Source organism: Aspergillus foveolatus (assembly GCF_047715535.1).
Source record: "Aspergillus foveolatus strain CBS 279.81 unplaced genomic scaffold BDW70scaffold_115, whole genome shotgun sequence".
NCBI lineage: Eukaryota > Fungi > Ascomycota > Eurotiomycetes > Eurotiales > Aspergillaceae > Aspergillus > Aspergillus foveolatus.
Window position 1 is genome coordinate 1 of NW_027396179.1, and position 23,018 is coordinate 23,018.

The 23,018-nt window shown below is 51.2% G+C and overlaps 7 protein-coding genes across 7 annotated transcripts; all 7 read right to left on the reverse strand.

Annotated features, from left to right (window-relative positions):
- Positions 1–1,130: 1,130 nt before the first annotated feature.
- BDW70DRAFT_154232 (uncharacterized protein) lies at positions 1,131–2,593 on the reverse strand (the record flags this gene model as incomplete). The annotated part of the gene is made up of 3 exons (XM_073739798.1): positions 1,131–1,535; positions 1,622–1,671; positions 1,876–2,593. The coding sequence occupies 3 exons, from the start codon at positions 2,591–2,593 to the stop codon at positions 1,131–1,133; spliced, it is 1,173 nt and encodes a 390-aa protein (XP_073591194.1).
- A 610-nt stretch (positions 2,594–3,203) lies between these two features.
- On the reverse strand, positions 3,204–5,873 carry BDW70DRAFT_164532 (glycoside hydrolase superfamily; the record flags this gene model as incomplete). The annotated part of the gene is made up of 5 exons (XM_073741489.1): positions 3,204–3,643; positions 3,691–3,726; positions 3,770–3,838; positions 3,883–4,087; positions 4,134–5,873. 5 exons carry the CDS (start codon positions 5,871–5,873, stop codon positions 3,204–3,206), a joined length of 2,490 nt encoding a protein of 829 aa, XP_073591195.1.
- A 687-nt stretch (positions 5,874–6,560) lies between these two features.
- Positions 6,561–7,480, reverse strand: BDW70DRAFT_154234 (uncharacterized protein; the record flags this gene model as incomplete). The annotated part of the gene is made up of 4 exons (XM_073739799.1): positions 6,561–6,650; positions 6,706–6,738; positions 7,207–7,239; positions 7,313–7,480. The coding sequence occupies 4 exons, from the start codon at positions 7,478–7,480 to the stop codon at positions 6,561–6,563; spliced, it is 324 nt and encodes a 107-aa protein (XP_073591196.1).
- A 286-nt stretch (positions 7,481–7,766) lies between these two features.
- BDW70DRAFT_144940 (putative pyruvate formate lyase activating enzyme) lies at positions 7,767–9,199 on the reverse strand. Its single transcript, XM_073738344.1, has one exon. It carries the CDS (start codon positions 9,017–9,019, stop codon positions 7,862–7,864), a length of 1,158 nt encoding a protein of 385 aa, XP_073591197.1. The 5' UTR covers positions 9,020–9,199; the 3' UTR covers positions 7,767–7,861.
- A 24-nt stretch (positions 9,200–9,223) lies between these two features.
- xlnR (putative C6 transcription factor) lies at positions 9,224–12,798 on the reverse strand. The gene is made up of 3 exons (XM_073738507.1): positions 11,947–12,798; positions 9,669–11,869; positions 9,224–9,610 (listed from the first exon to the last, which is right to left on the reverse strand). The coding sequence occupies exons 1-3, from the start codon at positions 12,299–12,301 to the stop codon at positions 9,464–9,466; spliced, it is 2,703 nt and encodes a 900-aa protein (XP_073591198.1). The 5' UTR covers positions 12,302–12,798; the 3' UTR covers positions 9,224–9,463.
- A 545-nt stretch (positions 12,799–13,343) lies between these two features.
- Positions 13,344–17,982, reverse strand: BDW70DRAFT_144942 (DNA-directed RNA polymerase). The gene is made up of 2 exons (XM_073738345.1): positions 16,881–17,982; positions 13,344–16,827 (listed from the first exon to the last, which is right to left on the reverse strand). The coding sequence occupies exons 1-2, from the start codon at positions 17,703–17,705 to the stop codon at positions 13,477–13,479; spliced, it is 4,176 nt and encodes a 1,391-aa protein (XP_073591199.1). The 5' UTR covers positions 17,706–17,982; the 3' UTR covers positions 13,344–13,476.
- A 260-nt stretch (positions 17,983–18,242) lies between these two features.
- BDW70DRAFT_164537 (Sin-like protein conserved region-domain-containing protein) lies at positions 18,243–22,206 on the reverse strand (the record flags this gene model as incomplete). Its single annotated transcript, XM_073741490.1, has 4 exons — positions 18,243–18,464; positions 18,522–18,787; positions 18,849–19,440; positions 20,875–22,206. The coding sequence occupies 4 exons, from the start codon at positions 22,204–22,206 to the stop codon at positions 18,243–18,245; spliced, it is 2,412 nt and encodes an 803-aa protein (XP_073591200.1).
- Between the last annotated feature and the right edge of the window lie 812 nt (positions 22,207–23,018).

A 23,018-nucleotide genomic window follows, 5' to 3' on the forward strand; every position in this document is an offset into this window, starting at 1 on the left:
CGTAAAGTCTCCGTGGCCTGTACGGGCGGCGACGAGTCGGCCAAGTACCCACCGGGGCAGCTTGTGCTCGCGGGAGCGGCTTTCTTTTGTATGGGGTCTGATATTCAGGGCTTTGTAGGTTTCAGGCGCCTTATTAGCATATGCTGTATATGTCTCTGTACGGAGCCACTGTTTTGCCTCCCGTCGTAGGTATGCTGGGGAGGGGGGGATGTCGGGGCTGTATATAGAAGACCCTAACTTAGCCAGCTTGTCTGCCAGCTCATTCCCAGCAATTCCAGAGTGGCCTGGAATCCAGCGGACCTGAAGGGGCTTCCGTTGCATGGTTAGGAGTGTTCGGGGTTGGTTATCGGTATTTGAGTGTCCACGCTGTCCGAGAGTCCAGGTACCGCGTAGCAAAAAGTCAAATCTTAACAGTAGAGTCGCTGATACTACTATAAATTCCTCGTTATAGTCGGCATTCTGCAAGGTTGCGTCAAGTCCAAACAGCTTGCTTTGATCCCACACTGTGATAGTGATTTCGGTGAGCCCTAATTCCCAGTTCTTGGACGCCGAAGTCACGTGAATATCGAGCTCCAGCTGGTGTAGGGTGTTAGTCTGGAGACGACTCTATCTACCCTTTATAGTAGACACTAAAGGACGAGGATAATGTAGCGCGTACAGACACATATCTATGAGTACGCAAAAGCCATGTATGTATGTATCAGAGCGTATACCTAGATGAATCTTCCTGCTTAGCTAGATTAGAAGATTGAAACCACAGACAATCTCACTGCTTTGCCAAGATATTCAATAACAATTGCTTAAAGTGCGAAGCTGCAGTAAATAGGTGTACGACGGACGCAGTGTAGAACAAAGCAGGAAATTCATCAAATGAAGTCCTCTAGCAAGAGGCCATGATACTGCTTGAAAATTGATCCCTATTGCCATTTGCCTGCATGCAATATAATACCGCCTGCTCATGGATGAAAGAAGTTGCGACTCTGGAACTGTAGAGGTATCCAAATCCTCACATCCCTAGTATCTGTACATAGAGAGAAAACAGTCACCGACGTGTTCCGCCACTCTTTTCTCGAGCCCTGAAGACCCCCAGACCTGCCTTTCCTTCCATTCATCCATCCTTCCTTCCTTCATTACCATTCGCTTTCGCATCCTTGTAGAAGCTCTTGGTGCGCTTCCTTAATCCTTTGAGACCAAATATCTCCCAAGTCCGCTGCAAGGATCATGGCGGCCACACGGCTCCTAGCGCAATAGTCAGGGTCCTTGTCGTTGGGGTTCGCAACAAAGGTTTTGCCATCCAAGAGCCACTGGGGTAAAACACAACCAGTCAAGCACCGAGTCAGCATGGAGAGAGTCTTTCTCTCGAGGTAGCGCCCACGGCCCACCAACGGCCATGATCCTGGCATCATAGCCATTGCCACATTACCTTGGGGTCTCTGTACTTTCGCATACATGCATGATATCAGAAAATGAAAGTAGATGAAGGCAGAAGAAGGCCGTTTATCGGACATAAAGGAGAGGTCTTTGCCGTCGATATCCTGCAATACTGGCAGTGTTAGTAGCAATCTATGTCCGGGTGTAAAGCCTTTGGGCTATTCCTTAGTATGTGTTTGATATAACGCACCTTGAGGTGAATGACCTCTGGGTATGCTCCACGCTGTTGCGGCGGTGGGCCTACCCAGACCACATCATTTCCTTGACTATCGTCTAGCAGGATGCATTGCCATCGAGTGAAAGCTGTTGCCATCCCTGGTGATGGGGCGAATGTGATGATTCCCTTGTATAACAATAATTTGATAGCAGGAGCCACGGTAAGCCCTAGGTGTACGAATTTCGGTCAGCCTTCACCTTCTGCTGGTGCTGGAGTTCCCGGCGTACCGTTGCGTGCGTCACAAGTATTAAGCCCCTCTTCGCCAAAGAGGTAGGCAAGATCTTCGCGCGAGACGCTACCTGGGACAAACTGGGCGGCCGTAGCTTTGCGAGACACCACCCACCTCCCCAGTACGTGGCACCAGATGTAATCCCCCGACATGGAAGCAGCGTTGTAATACTCAGATACCGCTTTCTGGAATAACACTTTCCTCTCGTTGCTCACTTGTGGGTCGTTGATTCGCTCCAAGTCATTGGTTACTTTCAGTCTCTCCAGGACGTTTCCGTAGGCGCATCCAAGCAAGGTCGTCCTTATCTCAGAGTTGTTTACCAAGTCAAGGGGGCGTGTCTTCAGCCGTTCAATCTCCATTTCCATCTCGCCTATAATTGCTGGACCATGTCGAGTCAACAGTCTCAGCTCCTGGGCGCGTTTTCGAGTTGTCCTGGCGACGGCTTGAGTTTCAATGATGAATGTCTCGTGGCCAGTAATACCGGCTGCCTTCATCTCCTCCAGACAGTCCGCGTAGGATCGTAGGTAGGCAAGCCGAGTCTCAGTTCGCATAATACGGGCCCATAGGAACTCTGTCACCCTGGGATTCTCGGAGCTTACAAGCTCCCAGATTCGATCATCAATGATCTGAGCTCTTGTTTCGAGAAGCGTGAGTTCATTTTCTCTCTTCACTAGAATTTCTGCGTGATTGGGCTCATACGTCTGTTGCGGGGGCATTTTTGGAAGGTTCCTATGTGAATGCATCAAATATGAGTGATGCTGGCCGCGCAGATGAGGCAACTGAGGTGGACACAGTCGGACTGCGGAATTTGACGGTGAAGGGAGATATTGTATGAGGGGCAGGAGCTTCTCTGGTCTTTAAGAATTGACCCGCTGCCAAGGTATAACCCAATTATATCTTGGAAGATAGCAGTAATAGTTTCTGTGTCTGGATCGATGATTGGGATGTGAGCATGAGATGGGCGTAGGCTGTTGGAGGGTAAGAAGAGGGAATTCCTATAGGCCGTTGCTCATGTCGCGCTCCAGGGCTCCTTCCTCCACTGTGCAAGTCGTCCAAGCAGTCTCACCATTGTCCAACTCAGCACCGCAAGTCCACATTATGTCATGACAATGGATTCAGGTTGCTTGCCATAGTATAATCATTGTTATGATATAAGCCCATCATCACCACCCAGAGATTTACCTTACTCAGACTATAGTGAACATAGTGATCGAAGCCGTTGCAGACTGCGTATGGATAAGGCATAGTATTATTCGTCAGCATAGTATCAACTGGTGTACAGGCGAGCACTGCCAGCGCGAGTGATCCCTACAACTTGCCAGTTGCTCAAGTAGCAGGATCCTCCTTCGGCAACCCCCACAGATTTGCCTCTTCAACCTCAATATCGTCTCCGCTCCAATGCGTCAGGTCGACTGCCCAGTTTGCGAAGCCAGCAAACTTCATCTCCTTGTACCGCTCCACCCGTCTGCGCATGGTACTCTTGCTCATGAACCCGACCCATTGGGTGTCATTATACACGAGGATGTTCGAGTCTGAGGCCGGGTCGTAGAAGGACTCATTGATATCACCTTCAATCATCAGGGCTTCGATTTCCGCGATAGCGATGATGCCAGGCGTTCTTGTGCACATCCCCGGGATTGCTGCGGTCCGCGGACCAGTGAACTTGCATTCTGGTCGAATGCAATTCGCGTCGGCCATGCCGAAGGCACGTCCGTAACTAGCAACCCCGATGGTGATGGCGCTGCGTGGCACTCCAGCTTTCGTAACTGTATATGGTAAGTCAAATGTACACTAATTGTTGGAGCAACCGTACTCATAGAAAGTGCCCACTCCGTCTCGGTCAGGTTAACTTAGCAGTCAGCGATGTTTATTCAACGCACGTAGCAGCCTACCGTGACTCCTCAGACAGTTTCCCCCGTCACACCAGTCCTTGATGAATGAGGTCTCGTATTCCCATTGCCCTGTACTGTTAGCTCAGTACCGTCCCTATACCTCAACAACATACCATGAAAATCATAGGTCATGTAGATGAGGTAATCAACATGCTGCCACATTTCTATTGGAAATGATTTGAGATGCCAATACGTGGCAGGTGCAGCAACGGAGATGGTTTTATCTGAAGGAAAGATTTTTCGAAGCTTCTTGATGAAGGCGACATAATTCGGGCCGTCCGATTCCAGGCCCGGACTGATATATAGGGCATCCGCTGCCTGGTATACGTGAGCAAGAGCTATTGCATCGGGGACAATACCTTACCCCTGGATACTCCCAGTCGAAATCCACGCCGTCCAAGTTGTTATCCGCGACAAACTCCATGATACTAACGATGAATGTGTCGACATTTTCCGGGAGCATGGCCTCGCGTAGCACATCATAATACCCCCAACCGCCAAACGAGGCGATCCGTTTCACACCTTTCAAGGCTATGAAATCCTTCCACTGGTTATAAGTGTCGTTGACATTGATTTGAAAATCGCTGTTGATTGACACGAATGCCCAGTGAATATGGCTGTAGTCATTGACTTTGATGTGGGCTGCGTGAAGATTGAGACAGGGCCGATCGAGATTAAATGATTCATAGTAACCAATCCTCATAAACTTGGTGGGCGGAGGAGTGCTATCAACAATCTCCATGCCGCAGTTGGAGATACAACCCTTCTTGCCTGGAGGCGCTGTTCCAGGGTTTCCAGTCGGACCCTCCTCATAGATGCAATAGTCAGGAGTCGTGCCGCACTCACCAAGGGTATTACAGCATGCATTTAGCGGACACGGATTCAAGGCTGCAAGCGGCGCTCCATCTGGAGGCGGCTCTGTTCCTGGAACTGTGGGACCGCAGATTGCGCCAGCCTTGGGGGCAGGGAGGGGTGGATAGCCATTGCTCAAGCAGATTCTCAGCCCACCGTGAAGTTGGTCGCACCCAGTCCAGCCCCAAGTCCTGCCATCATTGTAATATCTGATCTTTTCCACCTCCATATTGTGTGCTTGGGCTATGGATGCGCAGGTGTCATTGTCGTCGGTCAGGTATGCCGCACATGAGCCATCTCTGTTCATGGCGGGCTTGCCATTCGTCCAGTTTTTGCCGGAGCAGCACACCTCTTCTCCAGGTCGAAGCCACGCGCAGAGTTGCCTCTCCGGGTTGTATTTCATGAACTCCAGCCCGCTGACACCACATCTTTTTGCAAGAGTAGCACAGGTGTCCCCTTCCCTGACTGTTTCCTTTTTGGAAGTATTATCCAACGAAGGTAGAGTAAGGGTGGCGTTGTCTGCAATCGTTGTGTTGCCGAGACGAAGTTCACGCGTTGGCTGCTCGACCGCAGGAGAGTCTCCGAGGTTAATTGCGTCGTTGCTTAAGAAACATCGGCCAACCGTCCAGGCTTTGACGGCTTCTTGCACAAACCCAATGCTTCCTGTTGTACCAAAAGCAATTCCAAACGTATGATTGGCGTCTCGATCACCACCGCATAGTTGAATTGCAGCCCGTCTAGGCAGTTGGGAATCCCAATCGTTCCTGAACCTCTCGACCGCAGAAGCAACTGTTGCATCATTGACTGTGGCACCCCTGTATATACCCACCAATGTAGTGTTCAGACTCCCGAACACGCTGAACGTGTCGCGGTTCGACGTCTGGTTTACGACTGTCTGCAAACGGTCTAAAAATAGATGGAGTTCTTGGGACGGGGACACATCGTTGTCCGCAGAGCCTGATGGACCTTGCTCTTCCAGCTCACGAGTAGTAAGCGGAGAGACGAAAGATGGGTCCCGATTCTCCTCTATTGTGCAGGCGAGAAATCTGAACGACATTTCCGAGGCATTTGGAGACCCGTGGGACGAGAAATCGAGCAAAACCGGATGGTGGCACTCTGTCAGGTTTTCCAGGGACGAGTACGGCGTCCACTTGCTTGGGTCAGTGGTGCAGGGTGCAGGGCAAATAGAAGCGACGCCCCAAGCTGCCGGAAGGACGAATAAAGCAGCAGCTACGGGCCAGAAGGGCCACATCGTGTGGAGCTCTTTCGCGTAAAAATAAAGCAGTAGGAAAAGAGTGGTGTCAAATCGATAAGCGAAAGGATACAGCGCGCATGGCACTTTGTGAGAGAGAAAGAAGGGAACGGACAAAGTAAGAGGACTTAAAAATATGGAGGACCACAAATGGAAAGAACGACCACTGCGCCTCTTTACGGGATATTACGTATAACAACTAGCTTCAGTATAAGATAGATGTCGCGATATTCATTGCTCCAATCTCCTCTTCCCACAAGGAGAGTCTCTCGAGAGGCTGGACAAGATGGAAAACAAAACAAAAAAAAAAGCGCTTTGGTGCTGTTCACCCAGCATAACCCAGAATAACATGATCTCCTAGATAAAAAGCATAGCAGAGTTATCTATTCATCATCACACTGGCAAACTCATTCGCAGGCCTGGCACATTCAACCGCCCTTTCCATGACGCCGACCTGGCTTTCAGACTCGCAAAATCCATCGTAAGTTAATATTCAGCGCTTTATTGATTAGCGAAGAGCCTACTCAAGACACGAAGCCTATTCGCGAGTGCGACGGGCAAATCGGCAAACGAGGTTGATATTGATGCTCACGGGCTCTCGTTCCCGGGCGATCAGGGCCAGGGCACTATCATCAGGCGTCTCACTCGAAGTTCGGGTAGTCCCAGCACTGCTCTCCACACTGACCGTCATACTCTGGATCTCAAAACTGAGCAGTGGATGCTGAGGCTGAGGGTCGAGCTTTGACATATCCGCGCCGTGATCCCGGCTCGCGGGCCCTGCGAACTGCGCCATAAGCTCCGTGTAGTCTTCTTCGTTAGTGCCTGGAGGTACTGGAGGAGCGGGAATGTCGACTCTCAGATTGGCCTAGGCAAAAATTAGTGAGTTCAGTATAGGTCAGTGCTGTACCAACCGGGCCGGGGGTTTGGATCTCAGTGTAGCTGGGCTATCAATCCAGTTTGTTAGTCTGCGGATAGATTCATATCTTTTAACCTTTGACTTACCGCAGGCTGAGCGAAGCCTGATCTAGCTCCAGGCTGAGGCGTCATATTTTGATATCTGTCGTTGAGCAGATCTTGGTTAAGTATACGACTCGGGGTATCTTGGCCGGACGACTGGAACTCCGATACGGCTTTATGAGTGACGGAAGGGGGGTGATGCAGAGGGGGCGCCGGTGCAAACTCCTGTTCAACTCGAGCCTTGAGCACGTCAGTTGGTGTCGTTTCTCTCAATGACGGGTATATCGCTCAATGTACCTCGCGTGCAATCTTTGCCTACTCATCAGCAATCAGGTTAGTTTAGCCCAGGGATTCAACGTGGACGAGAAGACCATACCTTCAATGATTCCCTTTCTCGCCTTCTCTTGTGCTATACCGTCGATGTGTGTTAGTCATAGTTACCATCGCCGCACTGTTAGTAAGGGAAGTAGGTGATAATATACCGACTTGTTGGAGGCGTCGCGACACTGCAGGCATAACTGCGTAGGTGCGCCTCGCTTGTCGCGGAAGTGCTCCTCGGTCCAGGATCTCGAACACTTCTTACAGGTCTTCGTGGGGATAGGCGTGCTGGGAATGTTCTTTTCACCGGTCTTGGGTCTGAAGCCGGCCATGGTGAAGGCTATGAAGGATTGGAGCTCTTGAGTTTGGAAGTGGATATTGGTGGCTTAATGAAAATGCCAAAGGATAGGAAAGGGTTGTGAAAGGAAGAGGGAAGGTGTTCAGTGCAGGAGCTCATAAAAGGATTTCCTTCAGCGTAACGTCTTGAGCGTAACATCATCACTATGGTAGTGCTTAGTCGGCAGTGAAGACGCAACTTCATCATGTAGCCAAACAGTCTCACCAATCATTAGGCAGAACCAAGGCAGACCCTGATTCACAGGGGTTAAGCGAGAGTCATGGTTGGCAATTCATAATCGAACATTTATACAGCAAAAGCACTCTATCCTACCACCTCTATCATATATATTGTACAAAGGGTATATAACCTTACATCAAAGATGGAACAAACTCTTCTCATTAGCCTCACAGAACCTCCAAAGCCCAGCCTCCACCGCTGCCTCTTTGACACTACCCAACTCGTTATCTTTGACAGCCCGATTAATCTCGGCATACCTAACCTCTTCAACCTCCTCCTCCCCGTCACCAGTTCTCTTTTTCCTCGAGACTCTCCTCTTCTTCCCAACATGCGCATCAGGTCGATACTGCTCCATAATATGCACATACAGATCCTTACTCACATTCTCCGCCAGCCACCGCATGATCTCCCTGCCCTCATCCTCCTTCCCGGGCATCACAAGGTGCCTCAGCAGCACACCCTTCTTCGCAATCCCATCGCTTGTAAAGGACAAATCCCCCACCTGCTCATGCATAGCCTTGATACTCTCCCTCGCCGTTTCCGCATAGTCATCTGCCTTCAGCAACCTCTTCGACGTCTCCGGCTTCCACACTTTGAAATCCGGTAAGTAGATATCGACCAGTCCATCCAGCAGTTCCAAAGACTCGAGGCTATCAAATGAAGACGTATTATACACAATCGGGATCCGCAGGCCCATATCCCGCGCCGCTAGGATAGACAGCACAACCTGGGGGACCACATGCTCTGGCGTGACGAGATTGATGTTGTGCACGTGCCCCATATCTTGTAGTTTCGTGTACCATTCCGCTAACTCCTCTGGGGTGAGATCGAAGCCGTTACGCTTATGCGCGATATCGTGGTTCTGGCAGAAAACGCACCGCAGATTACACCCCGAGAAAAAGACGCTGCCGCTGCCGTGAAAGCCCTGGATGCAGGGTTCTTCGCCACGATGAGGCGCAATCACGTTCACTTTCGCCGTTTCGGCCCCAATCAGGCAGTGGCCAGTTGTTTCGAAACGGTTCACGCCACATTTGCGCGGGCAGAGGTTGCAATTCGAGAGATGGGTGTAGGCTAGGCTGCGCTTTTTGGCGGCATCGGTGGACGAGAGGAGGGCGTAGCGCGGGGTGTAGTCGTCAAGGAGGTATTGGGGTGGAATACCGAGGCCGCGGCGGATGGTGAGGGGGAGGAATCTGGGGGGGGTGGTAGAACAGCTTGCCAAAGGGCGAATGTAATTCGTGAGATTTCTGAGTAAAGCCATTGTATAAGATTCTGAATTACGAGAGATCGGTTTCATCCATTGCGTGAAAGATGATCTTGTTCTGCTGAAGGAGTTGCGAGGGCAAAGAACGCGGAGATTCCTTATCGGCCAGCTTATCGGTAATCGCTTATCCTTATCTCCACTGTGGCGTCATACGGTAATCCTCGGCTTCTGAGTGGCCAGTCACTCTACCGGAGAAATGGATTGAAGATTTTCCAAGAACAGAAGACAAGGACGCAAGTTGAACTGGCCAGCTAACAGATGGGGTATGAGAGTAACTATAATATACAGTGGTGAACAACATAATAAATGCACGAGCAAAGGAGTATCAACTATGTACGGCTCGGCACTCCCTCCTAAGACCAGCAGAGGTATCCCCCGCAGGAAATATACAACAGGAGACAAGTTAACCGTCCTCCATCCACTTTCACTTTATATGTCGTGTAATCGTAATAGCTGTATAGCTAGGGAGTATGAGGCTCAAGAGAGCGCGAGCCCCGTCCCATCACCGGTCCAGCGGTAAAGAGACAGCACCTCCCGCCGGCGCTGCTGCTGCTCACCAAAGTCATCTGGAACGCGCCCCCGAACCTGGGCAAGAGCGGAGCGCATCACTTTGCGGAATGTTCGCTGTTTCCTTCAGTCAGCCATATCACTAGATAAATTCTGGGACCGCCAGGGGACAGACCTGATACTCTGTATTCAGCGTAACGACACAAGCTTCATGTGCGCGCACGATAGTCTCACAAGCGCGGACAACGCTCGGATTCGCATCCCCCTGTAGCTTATCCGCAGCAAGCAAGAGCAGAAAACTACCCTGTAGCAGATAAATGCCGAAAAAGAACGGCATGAAGCTCAGATCCGGATCGTACTCGAGAATATCGGCTGCTGCCTCTGCGGCGCCGACAGCGTGGCTCATGGCCGCGAGGAATGACTCGGAGGAGATCCACATATCGTGGTCCTCAAGGAGGTTTATGGGGTCCCATTTGCCCGCTAGGAGAATGTAGAGCACGTGCATGATGTGGGTTCCGTAGGCGACTACCATCTTAGTATGGACGATTGATTCGTTGACGCGGGAGCCAACCGTGCTGCTGGACCGGCCGGATGGGCTGAGGTGATCAATGTGCGGGTTTTCGGGCGGTTCATTCTCTGCTAGGGCGAGGCTGTTTATATATCGTGCTTCGAAGTCTTTTAGGCTCTGCCCGTAGGCGTCAAGTTGCTGGGTTATGGCCATGATGTACTGATCTAGTTCGGGGCCGCTGCGGAAGGTAAGTCCGTACCGTGGATGTTCTCGCGCTTGTTGGAGATCGATAATTCCCCCTAAGATCGTCATCAATGGCAGGAAGTAGCCGAACATGCTATGGCCCGTGCATTCAATTGGCGGGCCGACAGCGCGGTAGGTGGCAGCTGGAAAATCTCCAGCCTGCCATAAATCATCATTCATGGGCTGCAGTAGCTGCGAACACTCTTTATCCAACAGAGTAAGCGGCCTATTATAGCATAAAGCCAGATGGCGATCGGTAGCGTACAGTAGCCACCAGAGACGCCGGCGCTCCTCTCGTTCCTCCTCTGTGACATTGACATTAGAGTTCCCGCCGTGCAATGACTGATTTCGCTTTGACGGGTTATCGCCCTCGTTTTCTCGCTCGCCGTCCTGACCCGGTTGCGATGCGTTGGGGGGCAGCTCGCGGCCAAGTTTCAGCTCTCGGGCAAGAGACCAGGCGGCCGTCCACCAACGCATGCTTGCGGCTTTGTATTCACTGGCGGATACTACCGTAGCGAGATGGACGTACGTGGCGACATCATCCACAGCTCCTGTCGCAGTACTTTGGGCTCCTAGTTGGTCCATCGAGACACCAAAGCCACCAAGCGCGACGCCATTTATTACCATATTTGCAGCATAATTTGGCGAGGCTTCTCCGAGCGCCGGTCCGTGAATGAGCGGACGCAGCAGCCCTATCGTCAATTCTAGCAGCTTCTGACATACCCGACCGCGCGCTGAGGGCGGAGACGTCAGGAACGGCGCATCGCTTGTTTGTGCGCCCACCCAGAGCATACTCGCTAATAGCCCAGGCGAACACACACGAGGCTTTGTTGGGTGGAGGAACGACTGTTTGCGAAAAATATAACCAACAACGTACGGAGACTGAGGTGATAGGTGAGAAGAGGAGGAGCTCGTAAAATAGAGGTCAAGAAGGTCGCAGGCGAGAGACTGAGGAATTATTGAGGCTATATGTGGAAGAACCGGCTGAAGGACAGGGTAACGTAGACTGGTTCCAGAGAACGGAGCCATGGGAAATGAAGGGAAATTCGCCGGTGACGGTGATGGCAGCGGAAGCCATCCTGGGGATTGAGCGGGAGGTGAGAGGCCTAAAAACTGGGCCGACGGGTTATCCGTGGAGTTCCCGAGTCGGAAGTGATTGAGTGAAGTCGTATTCGGCTCTTGCGAGTTCAGCAAAGAAAATGTGTTATCATTATAAGCGTTTAGACCGTGCGGAAGAGCGGATGGAGAGCGAGGGTTGTTGTGGAGGATTTGGAGTGATCGAAGGTCTGACACAGGAATCTGTGAGCGCCCCGACTCGTTCAGTTGAGTGAAATGGTTCAAATGTAGAGCATCAAGGGCCGACCCCAGCGGCGGCTGCGAGTGCGCCGCCTGAGTGTTTTGAATACTAGACAAACCGTTCGCAGGTAGATGTGATTGAACGCGCGAGGCCTCAAGAACAGAATCGTACCGGCCGCCTGGTTCCTGCGACAGGCGCCTATCTGTAGGTGATCGGTTATCCATGCCTCCCTGATGTCCTGAAGCGGCAGCGGCAGCAGCAATATCTTTCTTCGAAGCCTTGCCCCGTTTCTTCCGCTCCCGAGCGTATTCGCATGTTAAACCGAATTCTGCACCGAATGCTTTAGCAGCCGATCTCCGCACATAAAAAAAAAAAATAAATAAATAAAAAAATGATGAGATTTACCTATACAATGCGCGCACGGATTCTGCCCGTCGCACTTTGTCCGGAGTTGGTTACATTGGTCACAAGCCCGACTGATTCTCCGGCGGACAGGCGCTGACGAAGAGTTCTTGCGGATCATGGAACGGGCTTCAGCTAAAGAGTCGCGGACGGAGGAAGGCTTGAAAGCAGAGTTGTTCTCTGAGATGCCGCCCTCTCGCGATAGCTGCAGCTGCTCTAACACGTATTGCGAGCCCTCGGCGAGGGTGTCAAGCCCGATCGTCTGAGACTGAGATTGCGACATTCTCGCCGACTGGGAATTCGAGAAGGGGGAGAAGGACGTAGCCGTGGCGAACTGTTGTAGCGAGGTTGTCGACATCCTCGCGGAACGTTGGGTCAACGGGGCATGAGAGGCGTAGACGTAACTGAAAATGGTTGAAGACGGCCAGAAAAGAGGTCAGGATCAGTCAAGGAGTGAAATTAAAGGATATGGCGAGAAGGATTTAGTCGTTGTTAGAATGGCGGGGAGAGCTGGGACCCCATTGCCAATTGCCGATGAAACCGGGGGGAACTAAGGTAGAGAACAGGAGGTAACACTGGAACTAGCCCAGGGTACTTAGTAGCAGTGAAAGCCTTACGGGCAACGAGCGAAGGAAGAGGGGAGAAACGGCGGAAAGACAAGCCAAGCTAACCCCAGACCTGGATGGGGTTGGGGACAGGATTAATCGAGAGACAGGACAAGAAGACGGGGTCGCAGTCTCATGTCATGCCATGCAGAGCTCCAGACTCTAGACTCCAGCCAGCAAGGGTCCCCGCACTGCAACGTCAGGGCAATAAAGAGCAAAACAGTGACTCTGCGGCGAGACACCAGAAACCACAGATTAAGAATAAATGAGGACTGGTTTTATTTTGGAAGGCCACAGAACAGCCGAAGAAAAGCGACGAAAGATGGGAAAGAATGGAAACTTACGGACGGAAAGGTGGAGATTTGCAGCCTCAGGCAGGAATCTGGAGATCGGGCACCCTGCAAGGCTGCAGGAAGACGCCCACGAGCCGAGCTGCATGGTGAGGGACGAGAGTCAATAGAGTGAGGCGGAGTATGGGATGATGGGCACGGATTGGATGCCAGGCTTCTCTACACCATACACTGTGGCTTTTTGAATCACTCTAATAAAATAATGATGATCGACTACTGGACGGCCACACCCACGAAGACGCGGTTGAGCCGGATTCTGCCTAAATTACCCCAGACCCTCACCCTCCGTTTACCCGGACGGTGCTTATTCATACATAGTACACGAATTACAGCAAGAGTTGAAAGAGAGCCGCTCCCGCTCCAGAAGAAGAATTCATTCAGAGGTGTAAATACATCTCATGTCTCGGTATATATACAAAGTAACTCGTGAGAGGATATCATAATGTACATCACCGCCAATATGACGGACAAGAGAAGCAATCAAAACTTAACCTAGATCAAACGCCAGATGCCATCTGTAAAATACAACCCGTTCTACTTTTTCCCAGAGCGCCAGCCAATGGACATATAATAAGACATTAGGAGAAAAAGTACTTGCTCTCGCGGATTCGAGACACGTCCCACGCGCCCTTGGTCGGCACGGGGCGGAACCGCATCGGCATCCACAGCCAAATGTATTCAGTGGTTCGCTTCTTCTTCTTCTTCGCAGGCTCATCAGCCTCATCCATCATCGCTTCAAGCTCGCGTTCTTCCTCGCTCAGCTCGGGCTTCGCATCCTGCTCCCAGGAACCGGTTCCGAGGAGTGTTGCGACCGCCGGGTCCGAGCCGTCCGTTTCCATGCCCGAGGCCCGCTTCTCGGCGGCCTCCAAATCCTCGGGGACGTGCCCAACGGCTGCTTCACCTAGAGAAGCGTGGACGACCAGATCGTCGTCCGTGCCGCCCGCCGCCTCAAAACAACTTGCCGCTGTAACCATCGCACGACCCTGAGCCTGCAACTCAGGGTCATCGGACCGCAGCAATTTCTGTCGCTTATATTCCTCGATCAGCTCCAGGAGTCGGGTTGATTTTGGCTTGTTCTTCCGGAAATCAGCAACCACTCTCCCAAGCCGGCTCCATCGCGGGACTCGAGCATAATGCAAGTTACGGCCGTAACGCACTTCAAACTCTGCCGCCAGCCTCTTGATCACGTCATCCGAGTGCATCTGGACAAATGCCTCGCGAAGGATCCGATTCATAGAGTCGACGTCGGAAGGGTGAGTCCAAAACGAGTCATGCACGGCGGAAAACGTGAGGCCCGCCTGGTGACAGGCAATTGCGGACAGCATCATATGAGTGGCATCAAGCGAGTGGATGAAGTTGGGCGGGAAGGCCTGGAGCTGCTTGCGCCTGGTGACACAGTAGCGGGAATCCTGTTCGACAACGCTCAAGCTTTGGAAGCTCGTCACAACACGACGGGGCAACCTGTTGCGGTACGGCTGCACAACGGGCAGGCCCAACGGAGTCGTCCAAATGACCGTGGTTTTGAAGTGAGCAGACGGGTCGCTGCTAGAAAGGGACTTTTTCGATTTGCCACGGCTAGTCAATGACAATGTGGAAAACGATGGATTTAGAACCTCTTTGGCGAGATCTTCAATCTGCTCGGGCGGAAGCGACTGCGTAATGCGATTGGCACTATCGCCGAGCCAGTGTTGGATATCGCGGGCTCCCTCGAACATAGTCCCTAGGGCTTGGAAGACTTTCCTAGCAATATAGATGGCGCCCGTTTTCTTTTCGTGGTCGGAAAGTTCGGGGTAGTGATTTGCAAGCTGCTTGCGGATTTGTTTCATAGCACCAATAAATGTCACACCGTAGACGTTTGTCATAACGGTCTGTTTGACAACCTTACGGGTGATCTTTCCTTCGAGCATCTTGGCGATAGGATCGCCTTGTGCAGCTTCTGTTGCAACCGCCTCCTTTACGTACTGGGCGACCGCGGAATACACGTCAGAAGGACGGTCAGATGGCTCGAGATTGACCTGCTGTGCACCAAGTTTGTCACCACCGAGAGCAGCATAATGCTGCAGACCGTTACAGGAGCCATCTTGATGAATGGGCAGACGCGACGCATACTCAGTGGGGTTCGGATGCTGAAGCGCATTTCGGAGTTCGCAGCAGGCTGCCAGACATTGCCAGGGATCTTCAGCTTGAAGCCACCAGCGCCGGCCGTGAAGGCCATTGTTGGCAGAGTCCAGCACATCGTCCAAATGATCCATGGCAAACTGTTCACGTTCTGAAAGACTAGCCTTGTCAAATCCAGCAAGGTTGGCAATCTGAATCTTCAACCACCTCAACCCACTTTCGCCGAGCGGTTTCGCTTCGCTGAACAAGAGAAGGCCTCTTGCGTTATCGGCGGCCATTTGATTAAGGTAAGGCGGGATTGGATACGCTCTGCCCCGGAAATCCATGTTATGAGGGAGGTAAAAAGTCTCGTTCAGGTACGAACGAGCAACTTCCATTTGGAAGTTCTGGAAACACCGCTGAGAATGATAGCCTCCCCTCTGGTTTTCAATATCACGCACTTTTGTGTGCCACTCCTTCTCGGCTTCGTAACCTTCTTCGGGTGAGGGCTTTGGGGGGATGGGCAAATCGGGGTCGAGAGGCGCAAGGTCAGCGATAGGCTCACCCGTATTCCAGGCCTCGAGCATAACGTTAAAGACATCGCGGTTGATAACCCACCCCGTCCCACCTAAAATGTCAAGGCCCTTGCGGATCATCTTCAGACCATCATTCTCCAACGCCGCCTTCACGTACGTGGGCTGCAGGCTCTCGCCTGGCGTAGAGCGAACAAAAAGATTCTGGTGATAGAAATAGGCACCGTCCTTGTAACCCTTCCACGGCCTTGGTTTGCAAAGCATGGGCAGCTGGCGACCCAGCAAATCCTCGGCGGGCTCCCTGGTAAGAAGTTTGATCATCTCTGGATTCACATGAATATAACCAGTACGCCGTCCCCAAGTGATTTGGTACGAATGTTGGAAGACGGGCTGCATGACTACCTCGTCTCTTCTCTTGATCTTTTTGGCTGCCGCGGCCTCGTTAACAGGAACTGGGACCTTGGCAACATCGTAAAGAAGACTCATCAATACAGCGCCAACCTTCGCCTTTATAGCAGTTGCCCAAACAATATCAGGCTCTTCCTGCTCCATAGATTTAAGAGCATTTTTCCAGTTGATGCTCTTCAGCTTGTCCCTATCCTTGCGCCCGAGGAAAATCTGCTTGATGAGCTTGACTCGATGAGCACTGTTCATCTCTTTCTTCCTCCGCTCGACCATTCTCTGCAACGCCACTTCCTCGTAAACATCGTTTCCAATTGCTACCGCAAGCGGAGCGAGCTTGATCCCTTTGTCCAGTCCGTTCCGAGTCAAGTTATTTATGGTCGTGAGAATCGTCAAGGACGCTAGCTCCTCCGGTTTCACCATACGGAGATAAGGGCCGTAGTCAACGCGCTCCCTAACTTCATCGGTAATCATAGAAGCGGTTCTGGCTTTTTCTATCTCCTTGAATTCCTCTTCAATCCGCACGACAAGATCTGCATTCCATTGGCGAAGCAAGGGCCCTAGTTGTTTGCCGTTCTCAAACACATCGGGCTGAAACTGTTGCTGTATTTTGTTTTCTTGTCGCCAGCGGTTGACGGCAGACTTCATGACATCGGCTTCAAGTTGCTGCTGTCGTCGCTGTTGGTAAATTTCTCTGCTTTCCTCATCCATGGCGGGAATTTTTTTCGCATCATCTGCGAAAACCGAAGACATAGAATCCTTTAGCGATGAAAGCCCAAGCCCTTTTTGTTCGACCGCCATAACTTCGGGGACATTGTTTGATACCAGCTCATCAACCTTCCCGGATTCAGGTTGCATGCTGTTGATGGCGAGCCGTTGAAGATCTGCTGAGCAAATCTAGAGCGAATAGATTAGCGAGAAAATCAGAAACTATGCAATGGCGAACGAACCTCAGAAAGCTCACCGAGCTCGACCTCAGAGAGCACAGGAACAGACAGCACAAGTTCCTCACATTCCTTTCCTTTCGCCAGGCCCCAATACCGGCGAACAGCTCGATCCCGCTTTGGGCCGTAAAACAAACGCAGAGCCATCCGAATCATAGTGGCAAAAGTAGTTGGATCCGCTTCAACACCGCCGTACGGCATGTCCACCTCGAACCAGCGCTGTGCCTGGCGCGCCAAATCCAAGTCTCTTTTCTGGATGGCATGCGAGACCATAGACTGGAGCAGTTTGTTGTGATAATCCAGATACGCCTTCGATCCCACAGGGTGAAATTCATCACGCAGCCGATTGATCAGATTCGAGGCCCGGGCGAAATCACCGAGTTTCATCGAGAGCTCCAGGTTTGCTAGCATCTCATCGTGATCGCCGCCAATGCCGTTGACTCTTCTCAGTATTTTTGGTTTCGTGAGCAGCTCATCGTCCATAATGATGAGCGAAGAAGGGTCAAACTCCCCGGGGGGCGGAAGAAAAGAATTCCATTCTTGTTTCTGCCGGAGGTCTGAGGAATATGACGACTGGTCGAAGTTGTCGAGATGGGATAGTCTATCAACTACCGGGGTGTCGGCGGCGGTGGCAAGTTTGCGGCTAGATTGGAAGGAGGAGCGACGTGAACGACTTTCGGGGGAAGACCTGGAAGCCGAGCTTTGCAGTAATGTGAGTCGACTTGTGTGGGAATGATGGCGTAGTTTTGCGAATGGTTGGGGGAGGGAGCGTCCCTTCAAAAGCCGAAGCTGAGAGGCAGCGCTTCTCCCGCGAACAAGCTGAGACAACATGACGAACGCTACTCAAAATAAAGAAGAATTATACAGTCACGATTAAAAATAAGAGATAAATGGAGATAAAGCGGAGGCAAGAAAGTAAAGCATTAAATGCGACGCAGATGCAGGAACAAAATCAACAATTGCGGCAAAACGCTCAGCAGCCTCACAATGGGAGATTGTCAATCCAGACTGACAAGACACCCTGCAGCCTTTCCCAACATGCGCACTGGCGGAATTGGCCAAGTTGGGGAATGAGGATGAATGAGTGGTGAGAGTGGGTAGAAAGAAAAGACGATGGACTAAAGAGTTTACGAGACCGTGAAAAATGCTTGGGCCAAAAGGGTGCTCGATCACGTGAGGGCGCGACTTTCAGTTTGCCTTCCCCTGGTGGGTCACGGTAATCGGCCCCAAATCCACCTTGCCAATCCAGTACAGTTTAGTGGATCTTCGATGTTTCCAGTTCCGTAGTTCTTTTACTACAAGGTGTAATTGCGGTCAAATGTCCAGAGAAGATGCTTCGTTTCTTTATATGCAGCCTTGTCTATCTTCTTAGCCTTCCTCAGTGCTACTGCCGGACGATTCCCCCTGTTTCTGTTTCAGCCGATTCTGCTTCATCGCCCACCCCGTCATCTCTGGCCGTGCCGGGTCAATTCGGGGTGCGCTCATCCTATCCAAATAATCCTCGCTGTTGATCGCGGACTGCAGCTGCGGCAAGTCTTTCACATCCTGATGCATCATGTAATTGTCGTATATTTGCCACGATTCCTCATTCTGTTCGAGTCAGCACCCGTCGCACCGCATTTTGATAGTAAAGGGGCTCAAGCTCACCTCAGCATCAACCCAATCATACGTCTTCCACTGCTCCTCCTGCATCTTTTTCAGAAGGTCCAGGTTCCCCGGCATCATGACTTCTCTGTCCTCTGCGCCCTTGACCTTCACGTCGACGGCTCTAGCCTCCGGCTCAGCTCGGTCTTCCTCGCCTTCTTTTCGGCTTTTCCCGGCGCGCGCTTTGGGCATTTCGTCCATTGCGTCGAGATGGTGGAGCTGCGGGTGTAATTGAACAACGGCGGTAACTGGAGAGAGATGTAGTTTATCTGTAGGCGAAGCAATCCGTCAGTTCCAGCGCGAGAATTCGAAAGGAAGACGAGAACATACCGCCCCTAAAAGCAGCAAGCATGTAAACTGGATCCCCATCTTCTGGAGTCTTGATTCGCCCTCCCAACGTCTGCACCTTTAATAACGGTGTCTGATCTCCTGCTGCCCTACCCATAGCATCCTCACTTTTCACACCTCCATTTTCCGCCTTAACCTTTCCTGCAACACCAGGTGCGCCTCCCTCACGCGCCCCAGCAACACTAAATCCCCCCGCCATACCATACGCACCTCCTTCACGCGCACTCTTACTTTTCTTCAGCGCATCACCATATTTCAGTCCCTTTGCCAGATCATAGTTTACTCTTGTGTTAATCGGCACGTCAACCTCGACAAGGCCCGTCTTCGGCTTCAGGCGCAGCTCGGTCGGCTTTTGCCCGTTGTTGTCATCATAGGCATGTCCGGTAGGCCGGTCGAGATATTGCAGGACATACCGGCTGATGTCAGAGTTCGTGAGATAGACGTCGTAGGAGGCGATGACAGGATCGGAGTCTGAGGGGTCCGTGGTGCGCGGGTTGGAGGGGGTTCGGGATTTTCGAGGGGACGTGGCCATTTTGGTGGAGGAGCCGAAGGGAGATGAAGATTCCAGGGTACTCTAATTGTTGTTTTGGGAGATTGGAGAAGCTATAAGGGTGTTGTTTCCATTATTTGAAGTGCAATGCTGCAAGCGAGGGACTATGATTATGCAGGTCAACGTCCGTTCTTTTTTCCTCTTTGAATCATCAAAATCACGGCAGAAAGATTTGAGCTGCATACCGCTTACCGAACGTAGACAGTTCTTGCCTCCGCCTATTGCATAAGCTATGCACAGTTTACGAGTATATACTTCTTTTATGCAAGCTTTATACTGCATTAGCTCCAGCCCTTAAGACCTGGCGCGGTAGATCGAGCACTGCAGCATCTCAAGGGTGACTCAAAGATGCCAATTTGATTTCACGAATTCTGAGTCAAGAAGTCTCCATACAATGGGCCTATATCTGATGAGAAACCTTTTCCATATGCCAACCTAGGATTCTGAACTGTATTAAAGAAAAGCACGAGTTCAACCTCTTTCAAACGGCTTACTCCTTGAGCGTAGATTGTAGGAAAACAGTACTTTCTCATTAAAGCGGATCCCCTGCTGGATCTGGGTCCTAATCCTTTGCTGCGCTTCAAGATGGCAGGATCTATCTGAATCGAGCTGACTTATCGCTCTCTGAGTGGGGAGCAAAGGAGAAGAAAGATTTGGGAAAGGAAATCTGAAGAGGAAATGAGAGACGCGTAAGGAATTCATTAAGACCTGAACCCAAATGAGTTTTTACTCATTGGACTGGAGATTCAACTTGAGCAGCATTCCGTATATTGACTACTTCAAGGCAGAATGCTGACCCCGCGAGATCTTAGAGTACGCCTCTGGGATATAGAATTAAGCCGCCAATGGTTTTGCAAAACACCTGATTATAGAATATCCAATTGGACGCAAGCGACGTGAAGCGAGTGAAGTTTTCCCAATGTCAAGCCCTAAATCAAAATACGCACCATGATCACCACAGACTGAGGTCAGAACCGCAGCTAATCGATAACGTCAAATGCATATTGCAACACCAGATTTCTCCGTAGCTTACGCTAAACTGCTATTCCTTGCTTGGGATACTGCTTGCCTGGCTATACTACACCTGTCCAGATGGCTTGAAATAGGGTACGATAATGTTCCCAAGTATACCTCTCTCTAACCAGGTAGGGCCTTTACTTGACCATGGTGAATTGAAGGGGGCCCCAAAGAAAGTCTATCGGTCTCTAATAATATCGCGGTCTATATGCGGGGTCATCTATGTGTCTAGTATGTACTGCGTCTATAATATGATTCAAAAGCAAAAGGGAGGCAAGATGTCACACACCATACACCAGCCTGGGCAACTGATACCAAAAACCTCGGAACAAAAACACACATAATGCGACGAAAAGCAATCTAAAGCACCCAACCTCAATGCATGGTATGCAAGCACATCCGATCCCGCAGAGATAGCTTGATTCCAGCCTCTTCACAAACACCCCCCAGGGGCTCCACCATCTCATAAACACGCTGTTTGATGACCCTGCCTCCATTGCCACCACCAGAAGTATCTGCATCCTCCTCATCATCATGAAAGAAGCCCTCGATATCCAAGCGCCTCAGGGCGTTGAACCTCGTCTTCCGATTCCGCGCCTCAAGCACCAACCCAACCTGGCCAAGCAACATCCCCAACGACCTTTCCTTGCAGTCCTCAATGTACAGGGACTCGATACTCCCCGGGAGAACGTCAATCAAGGGTGTCTGCGGCTCAGATGAATACTGTATGTCCAGGAGATTCGGCAGCCGAATGCGCAGGTCTTTGAGTGCTGTGAAATCCGCAAACGAGCCGAACCATTCCTCATGGCTTTCATTGACTCCGCTAATTGTGAATGGGAGATGCGTGCCGAGGTTATCGAGCCACAATGTTTCGAGTGTCGATTTGTGCCGTGAGAGAGATTTATTGAATGCGGATGGTCGAAATCCTTCGGCTAGGAGGAGGGCATCTGTGTGCTGGTATTTAAAGGATTTCAGGGAGGCGCAAGAGGAGAGAATTGACTCGAGGCCCTCGAAGGCATTGCTGGAGGTGAGAGTTATTTCGGAGAATGATTGACTTTGATATCTCTCCGATGAAGGTTCGGTTGTCTCTTTGTCGTTTAGTTCGTCTGCCGGCTCCGGTCGGTGTTCAATAAGCGAGTCCACGGCAAGTGCCGTTAGACATGGCATCCGCAAGAACGGCATGATTTGCGACGGAGACATTGTGCCCTTGTCCTCATCGTCCCGAGTCCGTTGTCGCAGAGACACTTCATGCAGTCGACGAAAAGCCGGGCATCTGTCGAACGGTTTCTGATGCGTCGTAGCCCTGACGAACAGCCGGTCCAGGTAGCCCCGTGATTCCAGGCGGTGCGGATAAGCCAGATTCAGCTTTCTGATATTGTGAACGGACGACAGCAGCAGCGCAATCCACGCTTCGTCTATATCCTCGATCAGATCATTTTCCCATTGGGAGTGCTCTTCCGCTGAATGGCTGTTTGTCTTTGCCGAGAGCGAGAAAATTGCGAATTCCTCCTCGCTCAAACGAGGCTGCGGACTCGAGGAATCCCATCCCGCACAGTTTAGCGAAAGTAGCACGCTAGCTAGACTTGGTCGCAGCGTGATTGCTTTCAAAAACGACTTGACTTGCGAGAGATTCTTCAAAGACGCTGAACGGTACAGGGCGCGGGAAAACAGCTCATGAAAGCGCCTGTTGACGAAGATGGCATTGTAGCGGTCACTATGCTCTTCAAGATAATCTCCAATCAAAAGAAGGATATCGTCGTTTAGTTTCTCCATCTCGCTCTAAACAACAAGCACCATAATTCTGAAGTATGAAGAGGGTCGGCGGAGGTACGGCGCTATATAGCCAACATTGCGTTGTCTTCAGTGCTGTGAACTCAGCCTTTCAACTGGAGACAATTCATTCAAAGCTCTGCATGAATTTAGTCTGATCTTCATAGGACAGCCAATGAGACTGGAAGTTAAGCCTTCTGGTAGTGGGTTGATTGCGATGGCGCATCCGCGGTTCCATCTCGGACTCAAGACACTGGCGTCCTAAGGAAGGACTGGCGAGGCCGCAAGGTGGGCTTTACGCATCCCATAAGAGTGTCAAGAAAGATAGACAGCGGGGAAGGGGTCACTGTGGCCACGAGTCGGTCCGAAATTGCACTTTTCTGCAGTTGTAGAGACCATCGCAGACCCCTATGAAGCCACTAAGAGTAAGATTCGAACGATCTATAGTCCGTATAGCACTTGCTGATTCATGACAGGAGAGGAAGGCAAGGCGAGTTTGCAAGCAATTGAGGGCTCTGATTCGACCATACGTCAATCTCTTAACAATTCGCCACGGTGGATCTGCCGAAGATTCTTCACAAGGGACTTGTCGGAGCATCGCCGAGACCGAGAATGGCCCGCTCTATTTACTCAGCATACTCCATCTCTGACGTGGTAGGTAGTTTATTCCGCGAAGCATGCAAAAGTATTTACCTACTGACAGGGGTTCAAAGCGTCTTCTATGCATCAGCCGACGTCAAGATGCAGAGATCTACAGCGCGTCGGGTGTAGGAACGAAATCCCACGGCGCAAAGCGCTTCCGGCGCTTCTTCTTG

Bases quoted from the DNA above. Each gene is read 5' to 3' on its own strand.
- BDW70DRAFT_144940 (XM_073738344.1), bottom strand. From the start codon at position 9,019: ATGAAACCGATCTCTCGTAATTCAGAATCTTATACAATGGCTTTACTC.
- xlnR (XM_073738507.1), bottom strand. From the start codon at position 12,301: ATGTCGACAACCTCGCTACAACAGTTCGCCACGGCTACGTCCTTCTCC. The intron at 11,870-11,946 runs GTAAATCTCATC...CATTCGGTGCAG, and splicing joins TCCGTGCGCGCATTGTATAG to AATTCGGTTTAACATGCGAA. The intron at 9,611-9,668 runs GTCTGTCCCCTG...TGAAGGAAACAG, and splicing joins CGCTGAATACAGAGTATCAG to CGAACATTCCGCAAAGTGAT.
- BDW70DRAFT_144942 (XM_073738345.1), bottom strand. From the start codon at position 17,705: ATGTTGTCTCAGCTTGTTCGCGGGAGAAGCGCTGCCTCTCAGCTTCGG. The intron at 16,828-16,880 runs GTTCGTTCGCCA...TATTCGCTCTAG, and splicing joins AGCTCGGTGAGCTTTCTGAG to ATTTGCTCAGCAGATCTTCA.